General features: G+C 43.0%; 1 protein-coding gene across 1 annotated transcript in view; it reads right to left on the bottom strand.

Annotated features, from left to right (window-relative positions):
- Positions 1 to 13151, bottom strand: part of KCNU1 (potassium calcium-activated channel subfamily U member 1) — an 86845-nt gene that overhangs the window by 40437 nt on the left and 33257 nt on the right. Inside the window, exons 18-19 of the mRNA XM_060268599.1 lie at positions 12495 to 12604; positions 3925 to 4031 (exon numbers count right to left, since the gene is read on the bottom strand). Of these exons, the coding sequence (XP_060124582.1) occupies positions 3925 to 4031; positions 12495 to 12604 (217 nt within the window). The remainder of the gene's footprint in view (positions 1 to 3924; positions 4032 to 12494; positions 12605 to 13151) is intronic.

The following is a 13151-nucleotide window of genomic DNA, read 5'->3' as shown; positions in this document are numbered from 1 at the left end:
CTTGAATGTAACAACACATTCACCCACCCCTGCCTGTCTCCCTTTCCTAGAGAACAGAGTTTTACACTTGTCCTTCACACAAATAACCCGAGGGTGGGAATTATTCAGAAAGCTCATGTTTGACACCCCATCTGTTCATTTCTGACAGCGATATATAATGTAAAGCTATAAAAACTTGAAAAATAATGCAACATAAAAAGGGATTGACTCGGCTCCAAGAGGCCATAAACGGTAACAAATACCACTGTGTGATTTATTTTGTGCTGTAATCTTTACAGTAAGTCATCTTTCAGACATTTCCTTGTGACAGGTTTTAATAATATTAATGCCCAGAGCAATCCAAATCATCGCCAATAGACATATTTATCAAGCTGCCAATCCAAGTAAATGAAATTCTATAAGCAATAATGTAACATGTTAAAAGGGAGCTAATAAAACAAGTCAGCGGAGAAATATTACTTCAAAGAATTCTCCCTTCTCTCTCTCTAATCCGTCCCTGAATGTTATACAGCCAAAATGCAAATCTTTTTTTCCCCTTTTGTGATTTATCGCTCCAAAAATATCAGTGACCTTTCTGCAGACTCCTGCACAGCCTCCCCTACACATTCATAAAGAGTGCAATGCATTCTCCCAGATTAAGTGAATGCAGGAGTGCTTAGTATTATTACTTTCTCTCTCCCCACCCTACACCGACACCCCCTGCCTTGCCTTTGGACCAGGATTTGATGGGTAGCATCAAAGGGTGAGATCTAAAGCCCTGGAAATTTATTAAAGGCTGACATGCTATAACTGTACCTTGGCAATTCAACAGGTATTTATGAGCAATTATCCAGGTGTTAGATAAGTTTCAATTAAGATGGAACCCAAGTGTACTTTTTCTAACCTAGATTGGTGTTGTTTTTTTCATTTAAAAACAAAACAGTTTGGTTTGGTTAAAAGATTTGGGTTTTTTAAAAACTCAAGATAGAAATCAGTGTGTGCGGCTGTAGCCAACTTTGTATGATTACTGTCTTATGCAGCCTTACCCAATTTGGTGGCTTCTAGAAGTTTTGGGCTATGACTCTCATCAGCCTTATCAGCATGGTCACAGTCCAAGACATCTGTAGGGCACCAAGACCAGGTTGGCAAAAGCTGGTCTTAATTAGCAAATGACCCCTCCTCTGCCCAGATTGTAAATGTAACCATATGAGACTTGATGGTTTCACCAAAAGGAGAGTAACCAAACAGGGTTTTTCTTCTGGGGGGGGGAGGTGCTGGTACAGCATACCCGTGAGTACCCCCTGGAAAAAAACAGTGGTTAAAAGTGTGGCACTTACTGTAACAACTTCATGGCGAGTACTGGCACCTTTTTCCAAGAGGAAAAGCACTGCCCATAACCAAATAAGATTTTGTCCAAGCAGTGCAAGAAACAGCTTGAAGATACACATGGGGTAATAGTCAACTAAGTTTTACTCAACGTAGACCTGTTGAAATTAATGGACCTAACTTTGTCGTGCTGATGGGTATACTCTGAATAAGGCTTAGTTAAATGCCACCTGTGGAATTTGAGTGGAGGAATTCATCCCAGGGTTAAGTTTCCTGAAAGCCATTAAAAGATTATCCCTTAACATTATAATTATCCATGGAACAAAGAGAAAGTGTTTAATGGTTCAGAGATCAAAAACATATTAGCATTTAATGAATGCTTGTGGTGGGGGATAATTAGAGGTAGTTTGGTAAGCACTAGTGGGGGATGTCACATGACATGACATGATTTTGTCCATTGTATTTTTGGAAATGATTTGTAATTATTAATTGGTGGTAATCGTTTGGGTTGTTTTTGTTTCATTGCTTTCTGATATTTTCTAGATATTACCTGTATATAAATGAATTCCTGAATTTTATTAATTCTTTAGGGTGTTTTAAAAATTGTTATTGGACGGCAATGTGATTTTGTTGTATGTTTAGGCACTTTTATGGGCTGTAAACCGCCTTCATTATAGTACTGTAGAAAGTGAGGTATGGGAAATGAAATCACCCTATTACTATTTCTGCTCCTTTTTCCAAGTAGCAGCCAACGAATGGAGGTGATGGCAGAGGGTAGTGTAGAGGTACACTTATACAATGGCGTTGTTTTTTTATTAGATGTTATGGGGTGGGGTGGAGAAGAGAGACCCTGGTTGCAGTGCTGAAACATCTCCCAATAGCATGTCCAAAATGTAATCTCATAACTCTGAATCAAATCCTACTGAGTTCAGCAGCGTAGGGATGGAGGAACCTGAGAATTTCCAGTTGTTGTGGAACTACAACTCCCATCATCCCTGATCATTGGCCATGCTGGTTGAGGCTAATGGGAGTCAGAATCCAAAAGAACCTGGTGGGTCACAGGTCCCCCAGCTCTACAGCCAAGCTTATGACAGCACAGACGGAGGTTATGGGAGAAGTTTCTCTTCCAACTCATAGGAGAAGCAGAGAAAGTTGTGCAGAAACAAGCAAAATATATGTATATCTTTAGAATTGCTGAAGATCTCAACAAGACAGAGATGTTATGTTAGTAAGCAACAATGATTCTCACAAGATGTTAATGGAAACAAAGTATAAATCATGAGATAGGAAACAACTCAGGTGTTGGACATCAACTCCCATCATCTTGGACCATTGACCATGTTGGCTGGGCTGATGGGCACTGAACTCCAATAACATCTTGAATGTGCTTGGCTGGCTACCCTTGAACAAAGATGTCTCTCATTCTATTTACATTCTTATTTACTGACAGACTGTCCAGTACACTCCCTAACTCTCCCTAACACTTTTGGAATACCTTTGAATGCAGTAACAAGCAGTTTTTCACTAACATTCCAGTCGGTAAGGGCATTACACTTAGGGAAGTAATTGCATATAGAATTGCAGCCTAAGGGAGGTTTCAAAAAGGAGAAGCTGAAAGTTGACCATGTCTGGATTAAATGGAAGAGAGGTGTAGCCTTTGATGATTGCTACAGGATCATGATCAAGTTGAAATGATAACTTTTAAGATTGATGGCACTGACCTAAGAAAGAAAGCCTTCTCCTGTATGCACCTTACGAGTGGGGGACCTCAGACCTGGGGGTCAAATTCATCCCTCCAGTCCCATCTATTGGGCTCTCTGGACTCGCAACAAGACATGGCTCCTTCTCAGGCCACACTCCTCAAGTGCTTCTGCATGGCAGGAATGTGTTCTTGAACTAGGATGGTGCCTGTTGCTTGCCTGGATGAAGGCTAGAGCCATGTGTGCATGTCAGAAACACTTGATTTTTGTATGCTGTTGTTTTCATCCATCTATCTTGGGAGACAACAGAAGAGTTCACCTTCAGGGGTAAAGTCACAGTGCCTGCTGTGTCTGTAGAGACAGATATGGTAGAGACCTGCTTTGTTGCAGCTGGGGCAGATGAAGGTGTCCAGTTGTGCTGGGGCAGATGCTCTGCATCCCTCCCAGTGGTTGTCCTTCCTCTGTTCACTGCTGTGGATAGAAGACCTGTCTGTCTGCAAGCATTGCAATCGTTAATGGTGGGGTTAATGTCAGCCTTCGTGTCACATTTGCAGACATCTTTGTAACACAGAGTTGGTCTGCCAACAGGCCTAGAGCCTGAAACCTGCTTCCCACTGAGCATGTCCTTGGGGATCTTGCCATCTTCCTTCTGTGTACATGACCAAGCCAGCATAGACATTGCTGAGACAGAAGTGGGAACATGCTGGGAATGTGGGCTTGGGAGAGCACATATTTGCTTGAGACTGTCCTGCCATGTGATGGCCAAAATCTTCCTGATGGCATATGGAAGGCATTGAGGTGTCACTCCTGGAGTCTGTAAGTTGCCCACAACTCACTTCCCATAAAGCAGCATGCTCAACATGCAAGCCTGGTAGACCTTCATCTTGGTATTGGTCATTAGCATCACATCCTCCCATACCCTTTTGGAGAGGCGAGCCATTGCTGTAACTGCCTTGCCGATGTGCTTGTCCAGCTCAGTGTCGATGAACAGCTTGCTGGATATAGTGGAGCCCAGGTAGACAAAACCTTCTGGATAAAAATAAGAGTAACATCTTTTGCACTTGTATGACTCTGATCCCCAGCAATCCCTGACATGTTGTCCTCTGTGGAACAGGGCCTTTGGGCTGACAAGGCTCCCCATCCCCGCTGTTCCTTGTAGTTATCTGCTGATGTCTTTCTCTCAGAGCCCCCTGATTCTGAAATTCAGAGACTAGCTATGAAAGAAGGTTCCTGTTCGGTGCCCAACCAAGCCATGGAATTATCTCTCCAGTGAAGTTCACCAGGGATCCACACTGTTGTCCTTTCAGTGCCAGGCTAAGACTTCCTTGTTTTCCCCAGGCATTTTAGAATCTCATTATTTCAGTTCTTCTGGTATGGCATGTAGATTCAGCTCCTATGTTTCCTGGTTGTATTTTAGCTGCTGTGATTCAAGTTCTTTTATTGCATCAGTCTTTCCGTATTTCAGTTTTAAGTGAGGTGACATTGCTTAGAGTAATGGGTTTTCTGTTGTATTATTTTGATTGATTTTGGACAACATCTTGTTTTATGAACAGGTTTCACATATATTAAATAGTAAACAAATACCTTTGCATAGCTACTGGGTCATTGAGTTTCGCTACAGGAATTTAGCAAACTAAACAACAACAACATTTCAGCTGAAACCCTGAAGCAAAATGAAAGGCCAAACAATTTGGGGGGAAATCTGAGGACATACAGTTTTGACCTAGAGGGACCTTTATGGGAGTTTTAGTTCAAGAACCTCTTGGGAGTCAAATGTTCACCACACTGGCTCTAGCTAATTTCGTCTTTACACAATAACATAAAAAGGTAAAGGATTCCTGACAGCTACTGCATTCTGCCGAAAATGACATCGCTAGCTGTATATAAATAGTTATCGAACTCTAGTACTGAACTCTAAGGAAACCAGTTCCCTATGTTTGGGACAGGCACTCACTGTACAGAACTCTGGCTATGGGATATATGATATCACAAGCCTCTTCTTCCTCAGATAAACTTCTGAGTGCTGTTTTCAAATATTTTAAAAGAGCAAGTTGCGTGCCTGAACCATGGTGAGAGGGAGAGGTGAACGTATAAAGAAAGCAAGTCAGTCAACAAACACTATCTTAATTAATGAGTAAAGCTACTATTGCAAAGGTGCTGGTGGGGAGAAAACACCAGACTTATTCCGCAAAATAAAATAAAAAACCCAGCGAATTATCTTCTAAAGCGATTGAGAGGCACTGCAGTGTACAGGCTACAGTGGTGAACTTGGACTGAGAGGACTCCGTTTGAATCCTCACTAAGCCACGAAGCTCACTGAGGGACCTTGCACTGCTAACAATTTCTCAACTGATCCTACTTCACAGGGTTGTTGTAAGGATAAGATGTGGGGGAGCTTGCCACCTTCAATAAGACTTACACCAGGGTAAACAGCCCACAGAACGTTACCCTAAATATAGTAAATGAATACTGGCGTGTTCTGTAATATAGGATGCATAAAATATGGTTGGCCTAGTGCTGATCTTTTGATTTTTATTGCAATGCTGTCCATGTATTTCCAAGCGTCTATTCCCATGATCATGAGCACTGTTCAAAAACTGAAACTATGGAGATTCCCTAGATTGTGGGGGAAATCAGAATTTAGTTAGACTTCCTTGCCCTCCACTACACACTATTCCCCCATTTTTCTGTTCGGTTAAAATTGCTTATTTCTATAGCAGCCTACTGACACAGATCGAAATAATGCAAAGAATTCAGATCTTGTAATGTGTTGCAATCAATCTATGTTTTATTGCTGATATATTTTTTTCTGAGTTATATGTACTTGATTTGCTTTTCTTTCATGCATGTTTGTGCAATTTGTGGGTTGTTGTTGTTTTTCTTCTTCAGATAACCGAGATAAGAGCTGGGATGAAACATAACCAGCTGAGTGGAGCATTTTATAGAATCATAGAAATGCAGAGCTGGAACGCACCCAAATGGTCATCTAGTCTAACCCCCCACAATGCAGGAATCATAGCTAAAGAATCCCTGACACATGGTCTTCCAAGCTCTGTTTAAAAACCTCCAGTGAAAGTGAAGAAGAATCCACCACCTTCCAAGGGAGTCCAGCTCTGTCAGAAAGTTGTTCCTGGTGTTTAGTCAGAATCTCCTTTCTTGTAACTTGAAGCCATTGGTTTGGGTCCTACCCTCCGGAGCAGCAGAAAACAAGCTTGCTCCATCTTCCATGTGACAGCCCTTCAGATATTTGAAGATGGCTATCATATCACCTCTCAGTCTCCTCTTTAGTAATGTTTGTATTTTGAGGTGGGGGCAGGGGAGAACTGTGATCTTTGGGGGGTTTAGGGCCTCTAAAGGTCTTAATCTGGCCCTGTACGGGGCAAACTTTTGCTGCGGTAATCTCCTTCTCTGCTGTTTGATGGCAGGAGTTAAGTTTCAAGGGACACGGGAACAATGGTTTTCCTTCAGTGCTTGCCCTCCTCTTGTGAGAGCTATAGAGAACATCTGACAGTGAAAATCCTCTCCTCTTTCAAGTTAAACAGCTGCAAAGATTTCAGCAATCTCTGTAATCCCCAAGGTGTAATCCCACAGTAAGGAAACTCGCTTCTCTTAAATACCTCCCTCTGGCATAATTGACTTTTCATGCACATTTTAATAATGATATTTCAGCAGGTTGAGAGAGTCTCTCTCTCCCCACCTTCTTCAAATTATGCTGCGGACACAGGGGGCGGGGAGAGACTGTATTGTAAACTTAATGATGAATTCCACCCCTCTTGAACAAATTGGTAGAATGCCCTTGTGCATGTCTGTCTGTGTACACACACACATGTAGGAGGGGGCCTTTAAGGTGCTCCCCTCTGATATTTTACCACTTACTTAACTCATTAAAGGAAGATATTAAAACAGTGTCTAACTCGATAAATGAAAATGACCTTTTTACCATTCACTGTGGGAAAAATGAAAGCCTCCTGTGAAATCAGGGGGACAGTGTGGTGCAGTGGTTAGAGTGTTGGACTAGAAGCTGGGAAACCAGGATTCAAAGCCCCACTCAGTCATTAAACTCACAGTGACTGCCTCTCAGCCCAACCTACCTTACAGCTGTGAGGATTAAATGAGGGGGCTAACACGGAGCTCCTTGCGATATAAATGCAAGCAACCACTTGGTCATGAAGGTGGGGAAGAATTGTCTCCAAATTTTTCAGGAATGGGTTGCTACTTGCTTTACTTACCTTCTGAGGTGGCCAAGGGCTCTTCTTCTTCTTTATATGACTTTATAATAACTATTTTAAAAAGTAACATCTATATCATAGTGATAAGGGTCCTCCCAGTAGCTCTTCACTGTTTTCACTTCTGGAAATGTCTTTGGATAGATATCCTGCTATAGCCCATTGTGTCCTACCCAAGGCATTTGAGGAACTGTTGCTTGTAGAAAGGGACACAAGGTTCTTCCCACAGGAACTTAAGTGGGACTTAGTAAGGCAGGTGTTTGGGAATACTGAACTACAGCTCTCATTAACCCAAGAAAGAAATGGCCAATGGCCAGCAGGGATGGAAGTTGTAGTTCAGCAGCATTTGAAATATCAAAGGTTCCTCACACCTACAGGATGTGCCAAATCCCTTCTGGAATTTTTTGGGAGAATTCTCCCGCTAAAAAGCAGCAAGAAAATGTGGGCGACCTATCACTAGTGAGCCTGACCTTTGCTTCAAAAGAGGTAGACCTGTCAGAGAGATGTAACCAATGGCAGTTGGGTGAGAACCCCTCTTCAAACCAGGCCTGAATTCAGTTTGATCTGGGCTCAGCTTGCAATGTGGCACAGAATCCCCAAATTTCAATATTTCCACCATAAATAGTGACAAACTTCAGCCAGTCAAATCCAGCTGCCCCCCACATTAGATGTAAAGTGCAAAGGAGGCTTAGAAAATCACAACTTTAAAAGAAGCATAACCTCCATTCTCCCATTTCACACTCTCACAAATTCACAAGGAATTCGGACCAGGAAATGGTGCACACATAGATCTCCCCAATGTCTTACCTGACCTCAGACTCAGTGTGAAAGGGAAAATCCAGGTAAGGGAAAAATCCAAGGGAGCGTGAACTGCTCGTAGAATCGTGCGCTGCTTTCAACTTATCTGAAATAAAAAGCATTAAGAGGCCATTTCTTCTCTTGCTAGTCTTAATTGTTTTTCAGCAGCCTAGGATCAATCAAAGTCACTTTGATAGTGGCAAATAAGTGCATGTAGAAGCATCTCATTACCAGTTTCAGGTTCATGGTAGCCCCTAAGCCAGGCTTCCTCAAACTTGGCTCTCCAGATGTTTTTGGTACAACTCCCATGATCCCTAGCTAGTAGGACCAGTGGTCAGGGATGATGGGAATTGTAGTCTCAAACCATCTAGAGGTCCGAGGTTGAGGAAGCCTGCCCTAAGCCAAGTGAAAAGGTAATGTTCAAACAATTAGATCATCATCCCAATATGGCGTCAACATTGACATGGTTGGGCTAAGACCCATGTTCCAGGAAGTGGGCGTGCTGGCAAGAACTCCCTGTACCTCCTCACAATTCCCCCCACCTGCTTGTTCACCTTGTCCTTTCTGGACCAGAGCTGATGTGCAAGCCATTTATGGTACTGTGAAGACAAGGAACAGCAGCTACCAATGTCCAGCGGCAGAGGAAGCTGGTTGGGGGCCTGGGGTGGTGCGCCCAGGGGCGGGGTGAGGGCGGGGCAAGCTGACCATAGGGGCGGGTGCACCAAGGGGCCTCCAGAGTCTGCCTGCCTTCTCCCAATCAGCCGCCCTACAGCTGGGGGGGGGGAGGCAGCGGACGGACCGTTTGGGCAGCACGGAGCCTGCACGCGCCCCAGCCACCACCAGTGAGTGCCTCCCAGCATTTTGTCACCCCCTCAGTGGTGAGACCCGGGGTGGACCGCACCCACAGCACCCCCTTCCTCCGCTTTATCTATAGGCAGGGGGTTGAGCCCCCTCCATTATTGAGGGGGCTGCCATCTTCCGCCGCCTCCAACAAGCACTGGGCAGGGACAGGAGGCATAGAGGGTGATTTTCACCCTCCCTGCTCCCCGCCGTGATCGCCACAAAACCTTCTGGGAAGGCGCTCTGGTGATCCTCAAAGGGACGCCCGTGCATCCCAGCAGGCTTGGCTGGACTGGGGGGAGGCATCACACATGTGGCATCATGCATGCATGTCCCGCCCCCCCAATGTTGGGTCCTAATTTGTGCGCCTGCTGAAAGGCAAGGAGGTAATAGCAGTGCTGAGCTTTAGCAGGAACAGCCAGTGATACTGGCCTTTAGAAAGAGGTAGACACACTTTGGGAGGGGGCTTCATGGAAATATTCACAATGTTATCACACACCAAATAACAGTGTTGGGTGAAACTTTAGTGTTTATAAAGCAGGTAAGAGGGGTTGGCATGGTAATAGGGCAAGGATCTTCTATTATTATTATTATTATTATTATTATTATTATTATTTAATCTTTATTAGTTTCAATTAAAAAAAGAGGATATATATACAACAATATTCAATACCAAAGCTGGAACAAAGAAAAGAAGAAGAAGAAAGAAGAAGAAGAAGATAAGGAAAAACAAGTACATACAGCAATTCTGTTGTATAAATATAATAACAAATTGTCCTTTATGTTCATACAAATACAATTTCGTAAAGGAAGAGAAAAAAGAAAAAAAAGAATTCTATGAATAAACTTTTAAAAGACTTCCAAAAGATTTTGTTTACTGTGTCTATTCCTTTATAAAGTGCAGCCTCATATTACATTCAGTTATCTTCATATATCCTAACATATTATTTACACTTTTTGTTTTGCAAGCATCAGTCTAGCTCTGTCAAGAGAATTTCTTTCTTATAATGATTTTTAAAGTATTCTTTAAATATAAAAGTTATCAGGAAAAGTAAGAAACAACATGAAACAGAGAGTCTATAAGGAATGGAGAATATTTAAAAGATCAATAATTGATTCCCATCATCACTTGCTGTTAGAATGGCATTCTGTTCAATGGTGGGGATTGCAGTCCAGCCCAGCCTTCCATGGAAGTTGACTAGTGTTAGACCCTGGCTACCATACAGGATCAGCCAGCATCCAAGATCCCACTGGGCAATCACGGGAGACATTCTGGCCCTGCAGGGCTCTACTTCAGCTAGGAGCATACCCTGAACCTACTGTATCTTTCCTCCAGGCCCCTTACTATTCTGATCCTACCCAATACCATATCCACACAGAGTTGTCACATAACATTGAGATTGCCTAATATGATGAAACACTCATTAAGAGCCAACTGATGTTGAGAGAAAGATCCCTTTCTGCTCCTGTTAATCAGTGACCCAAGGAGCTCAGTGAGGCCACTATCATCACAGGTAGGCAGGTGCGATAGCTCACCGGGCAAAGAGTGCCCAATCTTCTTGTGGGCAAAGCTTTTGAGCACTTGGCCTTTCCCACCCCATGTGAGCTCCCATGGAATAATACAACTTCTTGTAGACTCCTGCAAGGGCACTGTGGAAACTTATGCCCCACCTGTCCACTGTCCCAGGGCCACTGAATCATTGGCCAAAGATGCTCCATTTACTTGGTGTGTGGAAGGTCTACTTCAGTGGAAATTGAATGCTGTGTAATTACAAGAAACTACACTGGGCTGAGCAGCAGCTTTTTTATATTATGTAGCCATAGACTCGACACCAAATGTGAACACTATAGAGAAATCACATTGGGTTTTCTACATTTCCATGTCAGTTTGCTAGACCTTGTGAGACTTTATCAGCATTTTAGTGCAGATTTCTCCTCATAAACATGCACATTTATTTTGTAAGATGTTTATCCAACCCTAAATATTATTATAACCAATTTCCTCTAATGTAATGTGTGTTAGTTTCACTAATATATGAATTTTAAATGCACACTTTCCCCCAATATATACATTTGCATAGACATTATGTGGTTGGGGAACTGCAGCACAAAATTCAGAGAAAGTGAGAATTTCAAAGGATAGCTGTCTTTCATTTCACAGATTGGTTTGGGGAAGTGTGAATTTGGTAGGTTCATGTTAAAAGTGAACTGAACTGAATTCCCCACCCCCACCCCTATCTCTCATGAATGTAATGTGTGAACAAGCCCACAGGTGTGTGCTTCTGAGATCTCACTGAGGATGTGTGTTCCTGTGAAATCTACCAAAGTGACAAAACAGTTGGGTTAGCAATGGGGCTTGCCTGCCATCTGCTGTTCAAATAAAAGATAGAATGTTTAAGAATAAATCCTTGAACAGACCACGGCCACTTCAAACACTCTATGGGAGTAACAGTTCTCAAAGCAGTAAAGTTGGCATTAACTACAGCTTCACATACTCTGGGAGATAAACGTTCCTGTTTGGTAAGCCTCAGTGCTCATCTTCATTAACCTAGTAGCCTCCGGATGTTTTGGACTACAATGTCCATCAGCCTCAGCCAGCAAGGATGGGCCTGATGGAAGCTGTGGTTCAAACATCTGTAGAGCACCAGGTTGCTGAGGGCTGCCCAGTGCTGTTATAGCAACTTAGCACAAGCATGGCTCCCAGTAACAAAGACCCAACTGGCTATGATTGTGCTCAGAGGTAGCTGGTGAAACAGCCCAAACAATGAAGCAGCCTTCTCCCTTTGCAGTATCCTTCAGGAGGAATTCCCATCACTAAACACCAGAAGGCAGTGGTTGTGGAAGCAGAGGGGTGCTTCAGTCAGGGACATGCAGGCATGTGGTCCTAAAACTCGCTCGCTGGCAGCAGCTTGGTAAAAGAGGGCTTGCCAATTGGCAATCTCATGCCCCTACAACCACTTTCCGATGCCCCTGCACACATTGGACTGCAGTGGCAGCTCATGCTTGCCACTAAACGAAAACCCTACTTCAGGGAGGGCACCAAATAGATCTTAGACTTGGAGCCAGGTTCACCTCCCTAGGAAGAACATTCCAAAAATGGAGAGTCCCTGTGGAAAAGGCCTTTTCTTGTGCAGTCGCCCTCTGAACATTCCCCCGAATGGAGTCCTCTGAGAAGGGCTTCTGAAGATGGCAAGTGGGTCCAGGCAGGTTCATATGGGAAAAGGTAATGGGGTCCTGAGCTATATAAGACTTGACAGGTTAAAATCAGCCCTTTGAATTTGGTATGGAAACCAAGCACAAGCTAGTGTAGATGGACCAGTGTTGTAAGCTTGGTCCTCCTTGTCACAGGTATAAGTCTGGCCACCCAATTCTGAACTGTCTTCAAAGTCAGCCCCTCATATTGCAGTAGTCTAGTCTAGTACTGCTATAAACTGCCTTTGTCATGCATGTTGGCGTTACTAAACCACACAGCTATGAACACAAGAGTCTCCTTTCCCCCATATCTTTGGAGATATACATTTTATATCAAAATACAATTGATAGATGACGGACTTGAAGGCTAGCTATGCAATCCACCTCTGACTTATACATGGTTAGTCCAGTCTGAAATGTAGGGAGAATTTACCAGAAGGGGAGCGTGAGGCTTTTCTCATGGCTTTCGTTTTGCAACGACATTTTACAATTAGCTCTGGATTCATAATATCACTGTGGCATTGTCTACAGTAAAACCGTGCCCTAGACAACAAAGGAAAAGAAAAATAATCTGGATTAAATTTAACAGGACAGAACATAGTCAGAACAGTTCTCTGTATATATGCATTTCCTTGTTTATTTGTGGTCTGTATTACTGCATTGCATTGCATTTATATCCTACCCTTTTCTCCAAGGAGCTCAAGGTGCTGTACATGGTCCAAACACATTTAGTCTCCGAAACAACCCTGTGAAGTAGGTTAGGCTTAGAGGCAGTGACCGGTCCAAGGTCACCCAGTGAGCTCCAGGCCAAATGGAGATTTGAACTGGTGATTTGAACCACTCTAACCCCACACTGGCTGTATTTTCTTTTGTTATTTTGTTTTTGCCTACTTTTCAACATAGGTTCACAAGGCATGATAACATTTTTAAAAAGCAACCATAAAACTGATTGAAAATAGAAAAAGTAAGAATTCTTAAATGCTTCCAGAATATGTGTGCCTCAACCTATTTTAATTTTCTAAATGCTTCCAGAATAATGTTTCTGTTTTGGTTTTTAATATCTTTCATAAGTTGTATGTAGAAAACAGGT

This window comes from Zootoca vivipara, chromosome 15 (genome assembly GCF_963506605.1).
Source record: "Zootoca vivipara chromosome 15, rZooViv1.1, whole genome shotgun sequence".
Lineage (NCBI taxonomy): Eukaryota > Metazoa > Chordata > Lepidosauria > Squamata > Lacertidae > Zootoca > Zootoca vivipara.
Note: the sequence above shows the minus strand (reverse complement) of the source record. Positions and strands in the feature narration are given on the sequence as shown.